Genomic DNA, 16,837 nt, shown 5'->3' with positions numbered 1-16,837 from the left:
CTAGGGCACTCCCTCCCTCTATACAATCGTAAAGAGAAAATAAAGTATGTGATTCTGCTGAACCCAACCAAAAAGTGGGAAAAAGTTTTTCTCCAACATCAGTTACTAAAAGGTCAGGCACAGCACTAGCAACTCGGGTCTGCTGCACTCCCCAGCCAGAGCTTCTTCATTGAATGAATATGTTCGGTTCCTGTAGCATGTGGATTTTCTTCCTGTCATACCCGACTGCCCTTGAATCCCTGCACCTATGACTTTCTTAGCAAAGAGCTGGTGAGGTCTTGGCTTGATTACATACCACGATTCTACACAGTAATCTACACAGACCCCCTCAATTCCCAGATCCATGGGGCATGCGATGATAGTTTCCCTACTGTCCCTGAAGTTGTTGCAACCAATACAGGGCATACGAAGTTTGGTTAGTCAACTGTAACTACTGAGTAAAGTAGGAAAACTCACGCTTTTCCTCCTGGAGTTGTTCTGCAAAAAAACAGTGGGGAGGAGAAAAAAACAGTTCAGTGTATGTCCATTGACTTATGAATAGAAAAGGGTGAATGAGATCGTTTCTTTGTTGATTAGCATAAATATTGGCTATGGATAGACAATTAGCTCTTCAATCCGTGGGCTAGCCCCATTCCTATCTCACTACGTAGTAGATAGAGGAGAGTATATTCTTGCTTTAATTAAAATTTAAAAAGAAGTTTCTTGGCCACAAGTAACTAGCAAAAGGTGAATATGAAACACTGCACTCCTCTGCTAATATGGGTTCTGCTATGAAAGGAGCAGTAACACCATTTACATCATGAGCTGAATTCCATTTGCTTATTTCAATGCAAAGTCCTTTCAATGTGTACATTGCCTTTCATAGTGTGTCTCTGCAAGGGCGTTATGGTTCTTGTCAGATACAAACAGGTAGTGGGTGAGTCTATTTAAATTTCAACAATGTATGAGCAGCACTGCTCAGGACCAGGAAGTGCTCATGTACGTTATTGACAAAATTAGCCGAGTAATCTGCTCTATCAAAATGAGGAGTAGAGCACATGGAATAAAAAGGCCACAGACTTACTTATTGTCTTTTCCATTTCTCCAAAAAAGAACAAAAATATATTTAAAGATAACAATAGCTCCTTTTGTAATATTTGGATAAGAACAAAGGTAACTAATAGATAAAATATCAAAAGCTCTATTTATGGAGAATAGCTGTGAGGGAGCAATTGACACAATGAACATCACACTGTCTAAGGCCGTAAGGAAGCACTTTCATCATCTATTGAATGCGTCAGAGAACTTCCCCCAAACAATTCATGTTTGCAGTACAGCAGTACCTTTAGAAAAATTGTACAGTGATGGAGGATCCACCACAACCCCCTGTAAATTGTTAGAAAGGCTATTCACCTTCACTCTGAAAAATGTATACTTTGTTTCTAGTCTGACTTTCCTAGTTTCACTTTCCAGCCATTGGATTTTGCTAGACTAAAGAGTCCATTATCACATATATGTTCTCTATCAATATACGTCTAGATTGTAATCAAGTCAACCTTTTTCTTTGCTGACTTAAATAGATTGAGCTCTTTGAGTCTATCACTATAACACATGCTATCTAATCCTTTAATCATTCTGGTGCTCTTCTATGAACCCTCTCCAGTTTCACAACTTCTTTCTTCAGTTGGGGACACCGGAACTCCACTCAGTATTCCAGCAACAGAGCCAAATACTAAGCTAATATAACCCCTATAGTCCTAATTAACTTCATCCCCATGCCCTCTGGTTTGGGGCTTAGCGAACACTTTCCTACTGAAGAGCTTGTGTGAGCTCCAGTGAAAGGGGTACCCTTTTTCTGAGACAGAAATTGCACTCACAGGAAGGCCACACCAATCAGCTCCTCCCTCTCCACCGCAGCGCCTCCTACTCAGCACTGATCACCTCTTCTGGAGAGGGCAGAAGGCGCTGAGGGGGGAGGAGCTCAGTAAGGAAGTGGTGGAATGAGGGTGGGGCACTCTAGGAGGGGGAAGAACAGGGCAGGAAGAGGCAGAGTTAGAGCGGGTAAAGACGGGGCCTTGAGGGAAGGGGTATAGTAGTGGCAGAGCCTGGGGTAGAGAGGTTGTCAAGTACCCGTGAGAAAATAAAAAAGTTGGCACCTGTGCCTATACTGACCCCACAATATTTCGTAACTGAATTGAATCTTAACAATGTCTCAGTTCCTGCTCTATTAAAACAGGAACGTGGGGTGAGGTCTAATAACTCAATGATTCCTCTTTTCATTCTACAAGACTCCTACACAGCAGTAGAGCACAGGGAAGAAAAAGGACAAAGACTTACTCATTCTCTTTTCCAAATCTCCTGAAAAAGAAAAAATAAATAAAGATAACAATAGCACCTTTTGCAATAATATGGCCAAGAAGAAAGATAACATAGTTAAAATTTCAAAAGCTGTATTTATTGGAGAACAGCTGTGAGGGAGCAAATGACACAATGAAAATGATGGTGTCTAAGGCCGGAAGGAAGCACCCTCATCATCTACAACATGATCCAGAGAACTTCCACCAAACAATTCATGTTTGCAGTAGAGCAGTACCTTTATAAAAAAATGTCCAATGATGGAGGATGCACCACAATCTCTCGTCAATTGTAACAATGATTAATCACCCTCACTTTTAAAAATTTAAATGTTATTTCTAGTCTGAATTTCCTAGTTTCACTTTCCAGCCATTGGATTTTGCTAGACCATTCTCTGCTAGACTAAAGAGCCCATTATCACATATATATGATCTCTAGCTACATATGTTTAGGGTGTAATCAATTCACCTCTTTTCTTTGGTGAGCTAAATAGATTGAGCTCTTTGAGTTTATCACTATAACACATGTTATTTAATCCTTTAATCATTCTGATGCTCTTCTATGAATCCTCTCCAGTTTGACAACTTCTTTCTTCAGTTGGGGACACAGGAACTGCACTCAGTATTCCAGCAACAGAGCCTAATACTGAGTTATTGTAACCACTAGAGTACTAATTAACATTATCCCCATGCCCTCTGGTTTGGGGCCTAATGAACACTTTCCTACTGAAAGGCTTGTGTGAGCTCCCTTTTTCTGAGACAGAAATTGCACTCACAGGCAGGGCCCACCAATCAGCTTCTCCCCCTCCATCGCAGTGCCTCTTGCTCACCACTGATCAGCTCTTGTGGAGAGGGCAGGTAGCACTGGTGGGGGAGGAGACGTGGAAGGAAGATGTGGAATGATGGTGGGGCACACTTGGCAGGGAGAACAGGGCAGGAAGAGGCAGAGTTAGAGCGGGCAAGTTTGGGGCCTGTTCCCAGGGCCCGCTCTATGCACCAGCGCGACAAGCTTGTGCTTTGGACGGCACTTTCCAAGGGGCTGCAATCCCGCTTCTGCTCCCCCCCATTTTTATTTCCCTTGGGGAGCAAAAAGCCGGGAACCAGTCCTGAACCAACATGTTACCTGTCAGCTGAGGCTTTCAGGCTGAGCTGGAACTGACAATGCAGTTCTGGCTTCAGTTGCTACATGGCACTCATGACAGCCTGAGTTGCACAGGCTGCACTGCAGTTTAGGCTGCCCTGCCGTTGGAGAGCCGGAGCATCATCCCCCGGAGCTGAGCCCAGGCTGCAGAGGCGAGAGGGACTCAGATCCGGGGGATGATGCTCTGGCTCTCCAGCAGCAGGGCAGCCTGAACTCCAGTCCAGCCTGCGTGTGAGGAGCCGGGGAGGGAGGGAAGTGGGGCCCGGGATGCAGGGAGGGAGGAGGGGTCCTGCTGCCGCTGTTGCTTTGCTCTGAGTCTCCCCATGGCGGCGCAGTGTTTCCCTGCTCGAGTGGGTTGTGCATGGCGCCGCCGAGCTGGGCAGGGAGCGCAGATCCAGGCTGACACGCTGACAGGGAGAGTGGCTGGACAGCCCAAGCTGCCAGGGAGCTGCCGCCTCCTGCCCCTGGACGTAGCCCGCCACCCACCTCCCCCACCACAGCCCTGCGCTGCCTGCCCTGGGCAGGGAGAGGCAGAGCCCGGCTCCGAGCGGGGCAGCGGGGGATACTGCCCTGCCAGGGGACCCCCGCGGCTCAGGCACCTGGGGGGTCAGTGTCTGTCCTCTCGGCTCTGCCTGTAGGGGGCTGGGGAAGCAGCTGTCAGCAGCTGCCCCTCTCAGCCCTTGCACCCCCCATCCCGCTCACAGCCTCTTTGCTTGTACCTCCCCCCATCGCTCCTTCACTGCACCCCTTCCCCTTGTACTCTCCCTTCTCCCGCACCTCTCCCCTTGAACCCTTCCCCAGCCCTCTCCTCCTGCACTTCCCCCTTCCCCTGTACTTCTTATCCCGCAATCCTCTTGATACCCCCTCTCCTCCTCCACCCTCCTCTGCGAGTACATCACACCCTGTTTCTCTGCCAGTGTAGAGCCCCCAAGCACCCGCACACCCGCTTCTCTGCCTGAACCCTCTTTACTAGATCCCCATCCATTTCTGGGTACAAGGTTTGAGGGTTAGTCCCTATGCCTCCCATGTTCATTTGGAGCACTAAAGATGGGGTTGTGGGGAGGGGGCGAGATTTATACTAAAGTGAAATAAAAATAGGAGAAACGGTTTGATCCCCACTGAAGGTATAAATGGGAATTGCTGTGATGAATGAGGAGGTCATGTCTGGAGGTGAGGAGCCCAGGGCTAGGGTAGCAGAGTGTGCGGGTGGGGGAGGGCACTGGTTGGGGGGAGGAGGCCATAGCTCAGGTGGGGGGCAGCCAGAATATTTTTGCTTGGGTCAGCAAAAAAGCTAGATCCAGCCTTGCTTGAAGGAAGGGGTATAGTAGTGGCAGGGCCTGGAGCAGAGAGGTGGACGAATACCCACGAGGAAATTAAAAAGTTGGCACCTGTGTCTACACTGACCCCACATTATTTTGTAACTGAATCAAATCTTAACTATGTCTCAGTTCCTGCTCTATCAAAACAGGAAAGTGGGGTGAGGTCTAATAACTCAATGATTTTTCTTTTCATTCTACAAGACTCCTACACAGAAGTAGAGCACACGGAAGAAAAAGGACACAGACTTACTCATTCTCTTTTCCAAGTCTCCTAAAAAGAAAAAAATATATTTAAAGATAATAATAGCACCTTTTGTAATATGCTGGCCAAGTAGAAAGATAACTAATAGTTGAAATATCAAAAGCTGTATTTATTGGAGAATAGTTGAGAGGGAGTAAGTGACACAATTAACATCATGGTGTCTAAGGCTGGAAGGAAGCACTCCCATCATCTATAACATGGTCCAGAGAACTTCCCCCAAACAATTAATGTTTGCAGTAGAGCAGTACCTTTAGAAAAAAAATTCCAGTGATGGAGGATGCAGCACAAACCCTCGTAAATTGTAACATTGGCTAATCACCCTCACTCTTAAAAATTTATACCGTATTTCTAGTCTGACTTTCGTAGCATCAGTTTCCAGCCATTGGATTTTGCTAGACCATTATCTGCTAGACTAAAGAGCCAATTATCACATATATGTTCTCTATCTACATACGTCTAGAGTGTAACCAAGTCACCCCTTTTCTTTGGTGAACTAAATAGATTGAGCTCTTTGAGTCTATCACTATAACACATGATATCTAATCCTTTTATCATTCCTGTGCTCTTCTCTGAACCCTCTCCAGTTTGACAACTTCTTTCTCCTGTTGGGGATTACAGAACTGCCCTCAGTATTTGAGCAAAAGAGCCAAATGCAGAGCTAATATAACCACTATAGTCCTAAATAAGATCATCCCCATACCCTCTGGTTTGGGGCCTAGCAAACACTTACCTTCTGAAGGGCTTGTGTGAGCTCCAGTGAATGGAGTATATTTTTTGAGACCACTCACAATCAGATACCATCAGTGATGAGCTGCTAAAATCTTAACAACCGGTTCCCTATTAAAAAGTTCTGATTTAAGGGATTTGCCAGAGCATGTATTTTTTGTACCAATAGGGTTACCATACATCTGTATTTTCCCAGGAGGAATTTTTAAAATTTAAAAATTTTAAAAATTCTGCCCAGACAGCGATTTAAGAACCAAAAAGCCTGACATGTCCAGGAAAATACAGATGTATGTTAACCCTTCCTAAAGTTCTTTTTTAAAAAAGATGGGCCTGAACTAGAAATGAGCTCCGTTTCACATGTGTGGGTCCCTGCCACTCCCTTGGGGTGTGCTAAGGTGACCAGATGTCCCAATTTTATAGGGACAGTCTCAATTTTGGGGTATTTTTCTTATATAGGCACCTATTACCCCTCACCCCCTGTCCCGATTTTTCACTCTTGCTGTCTGGTCACCCTAGGGTGTGCACATGTGTGGGTCCCAGCTGCTCCCTGCCCCCCTCATTGAAGCAGGTGTGTAGGGTTACTGCCCTAAGAACTGCAGGGCACCAGTGGACATGGGGCTGGCTGGAGGCAGGGAGTGTGACACGGGCTGGCTGTGGGCAGGTGATGCAGACAGGGGCTGGCTGCAGACAGGGGCTGGCTGCGGCAGGGGTTGTGGGTAGCTGCCAGCAGGGGGTGGCTGCCGGTGGCTGCAGGCAGGGGGTGGCTGCGGGCAGGGGGTGGCTGCGGGTAGCTGCGGGCAGGGGGTGGCTGCGGGTAGCTGCAGGCAGGGGGTGGCTGTTGCAGGGACTGGCTGCGGGCAGGGGGTGGCTGCAGGTGGCTGTGGGCAGGGGCTGGCTGTGGCAGGCTGTGGCAGGGGGTGGCTACGGGTAACTGCCGGCAGGGGATGGCTGCAGGTGGCTGCGGGCAGAGGGTGGCTGTGGGCAGGGGCTGGCTGCGGACAGGGGCTGTGGGTAGCTGCCAGCAGGGGGTGGCTGCAGGCAGGGGGTGGCTGTGGGTAGCTGCGGGAAGGTGGTGGCTGCGGGCAGGGGCTGGCTGTGGCAGAGGGTGGCTGTGAGTAGCTGCCGACAGGGGGTGGCTGCAGGTGGCTGTGGGCAGGGGGTGGCTGTGGGCAGCTGCGGGCAGGGGCTGGCTGCAGGTGGCTGCGGGCGGAGGGTGGCTGTTGCAGGGGCCGGCTGTGGGCAGAGGGTGGCTGTGGGCAGGGGCTGGCTGTGGGTAGCTGCAGGTGGCTGCGGGCGGAGGGTGGCTGTTGCAGGGGCTGGCTGCGGGCAGGGGCTGGCTGTGGGCAGGGGCTGGCTGTGGGTAGCTGCAGGTGGCTGCGGGCAGAGGGTGGCTGTGGCAGGGGCTGGCTGTGGCAGGGGGTGGCTGCGGGTGGCTGTGGGCAGGGGCTGGCTGCGGACAGGGACTGGCTGCAGCAGGGGGTGTGGGTAGCTGCCAGCAGGGGGTGGCTGCCGGTGGCTGCGGGTAGCTGCCGGCAGGGGGTGGCTGTGGCTGCCGGTGGCTGTGGGCAGGGGGTGGCTGCGGGCAGGGGGTGGCTGCGGGTAGCTGCCGGCAGGGGGTGGCTGTGGCTGCAGGTGGCTGCGGGCAGAGGGTGGCTGTTGCAGGGGCTGGCTGGGGGTGGCTGCGGGCTGTGGGTGGCTGCGGGCAGGGGGTGAAGACAGGGGCTGTGGCTGGGTACAGGGGGGAGCGGTAGTCACACAGGGGGAGTGGCTGGGAGCAACCCGAGCAGCAGGACTCAGCCGGGGACTCACCCGGCAGCAGCGGGAGCCCCATGGCCAGAAGTACAAGGAGCAGCAGCAACAGGGCCAGGACGCAGCCCACATGGCTCCTGCAATGCAACGCAATGCAACGCAGCGCCCCCTGGTGGCCGGGAGGAGGAATTACAGGCTTCCCAGCCCAAGTCCATCAAAGCTTCCCTTGCAGGGAAGCCAGTTAACAAGCGGTTCTAAAACCGCTTCTAAATTTAACAACCGGTTGGTGCGAACCGGTGCGAACCGGCTCCAGCTCACCCCGGATACCATCAGTCAGCTCCTCCCCCTCCACCCTAGCATCTCCTGCCACCACTGATCAGCTCTTCTGCACAAGGCAGGAGGAGCTGGGCGGGAGAAGCCAAGGAGGAAGAGGCGGAAGCAGGGCGGGGCATTCTTGGGAGAGGGGTTGGAGCAGGACAGGAAGAGGCAGAGTGGGAGCGGGAAGTGATGGGGCAGGGGTAGGTCCTTGAGGGAAGGGGTACAGTTGGGAAAGGGCGTTGGGCAGAGAGGTGGTCAAGTACTCGCCAGGATATCAAGAAGTTGGCACCTGTGCCTAAACTGCCCCCACATGATTGGGTAACTGAATCGAAGCTTAACAATGTCTCCTTCATTTTTAATTGAAAAATCAGAATATTCCTTTTTAATATGGAAGAAATAGAAACTTTTGATTCTACTGAGATGCTTTTGCTTCTTTCTTGTTATTTTTTTCATCCAAAAAGTTTTTTTCCACCTGAAATGGAGACATTCCCATGGAAAGTTTCTGACAATACCTTGCTCTCATAGTGAGTACACGGGATCAGAAGACAGAGTATCTAGGTTCCATTTCCTGCTCTAGCACACATTCCTGTCTCAATATGAGCACTTCCTTTGCAGGGAAATTGTCAAAGAGCCTCACTGGGTGCTCTGCACAGGATGTGGTTTCCCAGTTTGGGGGAAGGTCTTTGGGGAGGACAACTCTCCCTCTATCCCTGAGGCACATGCATGGTCTCAGTTACTACAATGTGAGGTACAAGACTGGCAAATCAGTCCTACCACACTCCCCATCCAGAGCTTTTTCACTGAATGGATATGTTCAGTTCCTTTAGCACGTGGCTATTTTTTCTCTCATACCCGACTGCCCTTGAACGCCCGCCCCTCTGACTTTCTTTGAAAAGTGAGGTCTCATCTCGATGACATACCACAATTCTAGAGTAATCTATATAGACCCTCCACTTCCCTTTAATTTGGTTAGTTGACGGTAACTATTCATTAAAATAGGCAAACTCACCCATTTCCTCCAGGGGTTCCTCTGCAAAAGAACAATGGTGAGGAGAAGAAAACAGTTCAGTGTATGTCCATTGATTTATGAATTGAAGAAGGTGAATGAGATTGTTTCTTTCTTGAATAGCATAAATATTGGCCATGGGTAGTGAACTACCTGTTCAATCCATGGGCTAGCCCCATTCCTATCCCACTATGTAGTAGATAGAGGAGAGTATATTCTTGCTTTAATCAATTTAAGAAGAAGCTTCATGGCCACAAGTAAACAGCAAAAGGTGAATATGAAACATGACGCTCCTCTGCAGATATGGATTCTGCTATGACAGGAGCAGTAACACCATTTACATCATGTGCTGTATTCCATTTGCTTATTTCAATGCAGAGTCCTTGTAACGTGTGCATTGCCTTTCATAGTGTGTCTCTGCAATGGTGTTATGGGTCTTGGAGGATATAAACAACTAGTGGCTGAGTCTATTTAAATTTCAACAATGTATGAGCAGCACTGCTCAGAACCTGCAAGTGTTCACATACATTATTGACAAAATTAGCCAGGCAATCTGCTCTATCAAAAAGAGGGGTAGAGTACATGGAAGAAAAAGGCCACAGACTTACTTATTGTCTCTTCCATTTCTCCTAAAAAAGAGAAAAATATATTTAAAGATAACAATAGCACCTTTTATAGTATATAGCCAAGAAAAAAGGTAACTAATAGTTAAAATATCGAAAGCTGCATTTATTGGAGAATAGCTCTGAGGGAGCAATTGACACAATGAACATCATACTGTCTAAGGCCGGAAGGACACACTCCCATAACCTATTATATGCATCAGAGAACTTCCCCCTAACAATTCATGTTTGCATTAGAACAGTTCATTTAGAAAAAATGTGCAGTGATGGAGGATTCACCACAGCGCCCTGTAAATTGTTAGAAAGGGTAAAGATTCTCACTTTTAAAAATTTATACCTTATTTCTAATCTGACTTTCCTAGTTTCCGTTTCCAGCCATTGGATTTTGCTAGACTAAAGAGCTGATTATCACATATATGTTCTCTGTCTACATATGTCTAGAGTGTAATCAAATCACCCCTTTTCTTTGGTGAGCTAAACAGATTGAGCTCTTTGAATCTATGACTATAACACGTTATCAAATCCTTTAATCATTCTGGTGCTCTTCTATGAACCTTCTGCAGTTTGGCAACTTCTTTCTTCTGTTGGGGACACCGGAACTGCACTCAGTATTCCAGCAACAGAGCCAAATACTCAGCTAATATAACTCCTAGAGTCCTAATTAACATCCTTCCCATGCCCTCTGGTTTGGGGCCTAGTGAACACTTTCCTACTGAAGGGCTTGTGTGAGCTCCAGTGAAAGCGGTGTCCTTTTTCTGAGACACAAATTGCACTCAGAAGCAGACCTCACCAATCAGCTCCTCCCCCTCCACAGCAGTGTCTCCTGCTCACCACTGATCAGCTCTTCTGGAGAGGACAGAAGGCGCTGGATGGGGGCGGAGCTGAGTAAGAAAGTGCGGTACTCTTGGGGGGCAGGGAGAACAGGGCAGGAAGAGGCAGAGTTAGAGCATGCAAGGCTGTGGCCTTGAGGGAAGGGGCATAGTAGGGGCAGGGCCTGGGGCAGAGAGGGTGTCAAATACCCACAAGAAAATAAAAAATTTGGTACCTATGCCTACACTGACCCCACATTATTTCGTAACTGAATCGAATCTTAACAATGTCTCAGTTCCTGCTCTATCAAAACAGGAAAGTGGGATAACTCAATGATTTTTCTTTTCATTCTACAAGACTCCTACACAGCAGTAGAGCGCATGGAAGAAAAAGGACAAAGACTTACTCATTCTCTTTTTCAAGTCTCCTGAAAAATAAAAAAAATATTTAAAGATAACAGTAGCACCTTTTGTAATAATATGGCCAAGAAGAAAGATAACAGTTAAAATATCAAAAGTGGTTGTGGCAGAGCTCTGACCTTGCTCCCATGGGTCCTGCGCTTCTAGGTGGTTTATGCTAGCCTCAGTGGCTCACTGTGACCCTCCATGTAGCCCTACTCTCTCTAGGGCCAGGGTTACAGTCTACTGAGCCCTTTTCATCATAGGCCTGCAAGGAGGTTGGTGAGAGAACTCCCACAGTTTCTGTTCAGCCTCCTGTCCTGACAGGGACCCGACTTCCCCTTCCAGGAGATGTTCCTGTAGTGGTGGGTTGAGGGGAACCCGGGCCCGCCCTCTACTCCGGGTTCCAGCCCAGGGACCCTAATGGTAGCAGTTGTTGGCAGCCAACCTTTCACTGCCAGAGTTGCTACGTTTCCCTGGGCCACTTTCCCACAGCTCTCCTGCTTCTCCCTTCTTCACCCTTACCTTAGGGCTCCTTTAACGATGTTTTAGGGTGTCTTCAGTAACCAGCCTTTCAGCCACACTTCCTCTCCTCTGGCTCCCTGACTCCCCTGCCCGACTGGAGTGAGCCCTTTTTATAGTATCAGCAGGGCCTTAATTAGAGTTAGGTGGTCACATTAACTGAATGGCCTCACCTGACTCTTTACAGCTTAATTAAAGTCAGGTGTTCTCATTATCCTGGAGCAGCCCCTGCTCTGGTCAGTCAGGTAACAGAAAACTGTTAATCCAGTGGCCAGAATATCTGCCTTCTGCTATTCTACTGTCATAAACAGATAGTTAAGGATTAAGGTATCTTTTACCTATAAAGGGTTAACAAGCTCAGTAACCTGACGGACACCTGACCAGAGGACCAATCAAGGGACAAGATAATTTCAAATCTCTGTGGAGGGAAGTCTTTGTTTGTGTTCTTTGTTTGGTGGTTGTTCTCTCTTTGGATCTAAGCGGGGCCAGACGTATATCCAGGCTCTCCAAGCTTCCTGAAGTATTTTCTTCTATTCAGTATAGTGAGTATTAGAAAGGCGGATTAGTCTTATAATTAATTTCTGTATTTGCAAATGTGTGTTTGCTGGAGAAATCTCTTTATTTCTGTTTGCTGTTACTTTTGATTATTCTGAGAAGGGCGGGGGGAGCCCCTCTAGGTTTATAAGCTAGACCCTGTGATATTTTTCTTCCTGTTGTTACAGATATAGTGTTACTTTCTTTCTTTCTTTTAATAAAATCTTTTCTTTTTAGAACCTGATTGATTTCTTCCCTTGTTTGGAATCTCAGGGGAAGAGGAGGGGGGGGGGGGAAAGGGAATCCCTCTTTGTTTGATTCAAGGAGTTTGAATCAAGGTGATCTCTCCCAACGGCTAAGGGAGGGGGAGGTGGGTGAATGGGCTATTTCCCTTTGTGTTAAGATCCAAGGAGTTTGGATCGGTGTTCCCCAGAGAAAGTTTTGCGGGAGCAGGGAGTGTGCTAGACACTGGAATTTCTAGCTGGTGGCAGCATTACCAGATCTGAACTAGGATTTAAGTTTAGAGGACCCCATGCAGGTCCCCATCTTGTGGACGCTAAAGTTCAAAGTGGGGAATAAACCTATGACACTGCTGTACCCAACTGGCCTGGGTCTATCACACTGTATTTACTGGAGAATAGCTGCGACGGAGCAAGTGAAACAATGGACATCATGGTGTCTAAAGCTGGAAGGAAGCACTCTCATCGTCTATAGCATGGTCCAGAGAACTTTCCCCAAACAATTCATGTTTGCAGTAGAGAAGTACCTTTAGAAAAAAAATTCCAGTGATGGAGGATGCACCACAAAATCTCGTAAATTGTAACAATGGCTAATAACCCTCATTCCTAAAAATTTACACTTTATTTCTAGACTGACTTTCCTAGTTTCACTTTCCAGCCATTTGATTTTGACAGACCATTCTCTGCTAGAGTAAAGAGCCCTTTATAGATTCATAGACGTTAGGACTGGAAGGGACCTCGAGAGGTCATCGAGTCCAGTCACCTGTCCTCATGGCAGGACCAAATACTGTCTAGACCATCCCTGATAGACATTTATCTAACCTACTCTTAAATATCTCCAGAGATGGAGAGTCCACAACCTCCCTAGGCAGTTTATTCCAATGTTTAACCACCCTGACAGTTAGGAACTTTTTCCTCATGTCCAACCTAAACCTCCCTTGCTGCAGTTTAAGCCCATTGCTTCTTCTACTATCCTTAGAGGCTAAGAGGAACAAGTTTTCTCCCATCTCTTTATGACACCCTTTTAGATACCTGAAAACTGCTATAATCTTCCCTCTCAGTCTTCTCTTTTCCAAACTAAACAAACCCAATTCTTTCAGCCTTCCTTCATAGGTTGTTTTCTCTAGACCTTTAATCATTCATGTTGCTCTTCTCTGGACCCACTCCAATTTCTCCACATCTTTCTTGTAATGCAGTGCCCAGATCTGGACGCAATACTCCAACTGAGGCCTGACCAGTGCAGAGTAGAGGGGAAGAATGACTTCTCATGTCTTGCTCACAAAACACCTGTTAATGCATCCCAGAATCACATTTGCTTTTTTTTGCAACAGCATCACACTGTTGACACATATTTAGCTTGTGGTCCACTATAACCCCTAGATCCCTCTCTGCTGTACTCCTTCCTAGACAGTCTCTTCCCATTCTGTACGTGTGAAACTGATTGTTCCTTCTTAAGTGGAACACTTTGTATTTGTCTTTATCAAACTTCATCCTGTTTACCTCAGACCATTTCTCCAATTTGTCCAGATCATTTTGAATTATGACCCTGTCCTCCAATCCAGTTGCAATCCCTCCAAGTTTGGTATCATCTGCAAACTTGATAAGCGTACTTTCTATGCCAATATCTATGTCATTGATGAAGATATTGAACAGAGTCGGTCCCAAAACAGACCCCTGCGGAACCCCATTCGTTATACCTTTACAGCAGGATTGGTGGGTGAGTCTATTTCAATTTCAACAATGTATGAGCAGCACAGCACAGAACAAGCAAGCCCTCATATACGTTATCGACAAAATTAGCCAAGTAATCTGCTCTATGAAAAGGAGAAGTAGAGCACAAGGCAGAAAAAGGCCACAGACTTACTTATTATCTTTTCCATTTCTCATAAAAAAGAGAAAAATATATTTAAAGATAACAATAGCACCTTTTGCAATATATGGCCAAGAACAAAGGTAACTAATAGTTAAAATATCAAAAGCTGTATTTATTGGAGAATAGCTGTGAGAGAGCAAGTGACACAATGAATATCATACTGTCTAAGGCTGGAAGGAAACACTCTCAAAATCTATTACATGCGCCAGAGTAAATCCACCAAACAATTAAGGTTTGCAGTAGAGCAGTACCTTTAGAAAAAAATGTCCATTGATAAAGGATCCACCACTATCCACTGTAAATTATTAGAAAAGCTAATCATCCTCACTCTCTAAAATTTATACCTTATTTCTAGTCTGACTTTCCTAGTTTCAGTTTCCAGCCATTGGATTTTGCTGGACCATTCTCTGCTAGACTAAAGAGCCCATTATCACATATATGTTCTCTGTCTACATTCAGCTAGAGTGTAACCAAGTCACCCTTTTTCTTTGGTGAGCTAAATAGATTGAGGTCTTTGAGTCTATCACTATAAGACATGTTATCTAATCCTTTAATCATTCTGGTGCTCTTCTATGAACCCTCTCCAGTTTGACAACTTCTTTCTTCTGTTGCGGACACCTGAACTGCACTCAGTATTTCAGCAACAGAGCAAAATACTGAGCTAATAAAAGCCCTAGAGTCCTGATTAAGATCATCCCCATGCCCTCTGGTTTGGGGCCTAGCGAACACTTTCCTACTGAAGGGCTTGTGTGAGCTCCAGTGAAGCGGTACCCTTTTTCTGAGACAGAAGTTGCACTCACAGGCAGGACCCACCAATCAGCTCCTCCTACACCGCAGCGCCTCCTACTCACCACTGATCACCTCTTCTGAAGAGGGCAGAAGGCGCTGGTGGAGGAGGAGAGGAGGAAGAAAGAGGTGGAATGAGGGTGGGGCACTCTTGGGAGGAGGGGAACAGGGCAGGAAGAGGCAGAGTGGGAGCGGGCAAGGATGGGGCCTTAAGTGAAGGGGTTAGGAAAGGCAGGGCCTGGGGCAGAGAGGTTGTCAAGCAGCCATGCGGAAATCAAAAAGTTGGTGCCTGTGCCTACACTACCCCCACATGATTGGGTAACTGAATCAAAACTTAGCTATGTCACCTTCATTTTGAAGTAAAAAAACAGAATATTCCTTTTCAACTCGGAGGAAATAGAAACTTTTGCCTCTACTGAGATGCTTTTGACTCTTTCTTGTCCTTTTTTTCATCCAAAATGTTTATTTCCACCTGAAATGGACACATTCCCATCGAAAGTTTCTGCCAACACCTTCCTCTCATAGTGAATACACCGGTCCAGAAGACCAGAGTATCTAGGTTCTATTTCCTGCTCTAGCACAGATTCCTGTGTCAATATTAGCACTTCCTTTGCAGGGAAATTGTCCAAGTGTCTACACTGGGTGCTCTACACAGGATGTGGTTTCCCAGTTTTGGGGAGGCTCTTTGGGGAGGTCAATTCTCTCTCCGTCCCTGAGGCACAGGGTGGAATGTCTGCATGGCCTCAGTTTCTACAAGGTCAGGCACCGCACTAGCAACTCGGTCCTGCCTCACTACCCAGCCAGAGCTTCTTGATTGAATAAATATGTTCAGTTCCTGTAGCACGTGGATCTTTTTCCTATCGTACCCGACTGCCCTTGAACCTCTGGCCCTCTGATTTTCTTTGCAAAGTGAGGTCTCAGCTTGATGACATTCCACGATTCCAGTGTAATCTACACAGACCCCCCCCCCCACTTCCCAGATCCATGGGGCATGCAATGATAGCATCCCTTCTGCAGCTGAAATTGTTGGAATCATTAAGGGCACACATAGTTTGGTCAGTCAACTGTAACCAATGAGTAAAGTCTGCAAACTCACCCTTTTCCTCCTGGAGTTGTTCTGCAAAAAAACAATGGGGAGGAGAAAAAAACAGTTCAGTGTATGTCCATTGACTTATGAATTGAAAAGTGTGAATGAGATCTTTTCTTACTTGATTAGCATAAATATTGGCCATGGGTAGTGAACTAGCCATTCAATCCGTGGGCTTGCCCCATTCCTATCCCACTATGTAGTAGATAGAGGAGAGCATATTTTTACTTTAATCAATTTTAGAAGAAGCTTCATGGCCACAAGTAATTAGCAAAAGGTGAATATGAAACACTACGCTCCTCTGCTAATATGGGTTCTGCTATGACAGGAGCAGTAACGCCATTTACATCATGAGCTGAATAACATTTACTTATTTCAATTCAACGTCCTTTCAGTGTGTACATTGCCTTTCCTAATGTGTCTCTACAGGAGTCTTATTGTTCTTAGAGAATACAAACAAGTAGTGGGTGAGTCTATTTACATTTCAAAAATGTATGAGCAGCACTGCTCAGAACCAGCAAGTCCTCATATAAGTTATTGACAAAATTAGCAAAGTAATCTGCTCTATCAAAAAGATCATCCACATGCTCTCTGGTTTTGGGCCTAGCGAACACTTTCCTACTGAAGGGCTTGTGTGAGCTCCAGTGAAAGGGGAACCCTTTTCCTGAGACAGAAATTGCACGCACAGGCAGGCCTCACCAATCAGCTCCTCCCCCTCCACCGCAGCATCTTCGGCCCACCACTGATCACCTCTTCTGGAGAGGGCAGAAGGCACTGGTGGGGGAGGAGACGAGGAAGGAAGAGGTGGACTGAGGGTGGGGCACTCTTGGCGGGGAGAAAATGGCAGGAAGAGGCAGAGTTAGAGCAGGCAAGGTTGGGGCCTTGAGGGAAGGGGCATAGTAGGGGCAGGGCCTGGGGCAGAGAGGTTGTCAAGCACCCCTGTGGAAATCAAAAAGTTGGTGCCTGTGCCTTCACTACCCCCACGTGATTAGGTAACTGAATCGAAACTTAACAATGTCTCCTTCATTTTGAAGTAAAAAATCAGAATATTCCTTTTCAACTTGAGGAAATAAAAACTTTTGCCTCTACTGAGATGCTTTGGCTTCTTTCT

At 47.0% G+C, this 16,837-nt stretch overlaps 1 protein-coding gene across 1 annotated transcript in view; it reads right to left on the bottom strand.

Moving 5' to 3' along the window:
• Nucleotides 1–16,837, bottom strand: part of LOC123350280 (butyrophilin subfamily 1 member A1-like) — a 95,378-nt gene that overhangs the window by 21,381 nt on the left and 57,160 nt on the right. The window contains exons 17-23 of the mRNA XM_044988777.1: nucleotides 15,736–15,756; nucleotides 10,694–10,714; nucleotides 9,463–9,483; nucleotides 8,858–8,878; nucleotides 5,044–5,064; nucleotides 2,317–2,337; nucleotides 457–477 (exon numbers count right to left, since the gene is read on the bottom strand). Coding sequence (XP_044844712.1) covers nucleotides 457–477; nucleotides 2,317–2,337; nucleotides 5,044–5,064; nucleotides 8,858–8,878; nucleotides 9,463–9,483; nucleotides 10,694–10,714; nucleotides 15,736–15,756 — 147 coding nt within the window. The remainder of the gene's footprint in view (nucleotides 1–456; nucleotides 478–2,316; nucleotides 2,338–5,043; nucleotides 5,065–8,857; nucleotides 8,879–9,462; nucleotides 9,484–10,693; nucleotides 10,715–15,735; nucleotides 15,757–16,837) is intronic.

This window comes from Mauremys mutica, chromosome 15 (genome assembly GCF_020497125.1).
Source record: "Mauremys mutica isolate MM-2020 ecotype Southern chromosome 15, ASM2049712v1, whole genome shotgun sequence".
NCBI lineage: Eukaryota > Metazoa > Chordata > Testudines > Geoemydidae > Mauremys > Mauremys mutica.
This window is presented reverse-complemented; position numbering and strand designations above follow the sequence as displayed.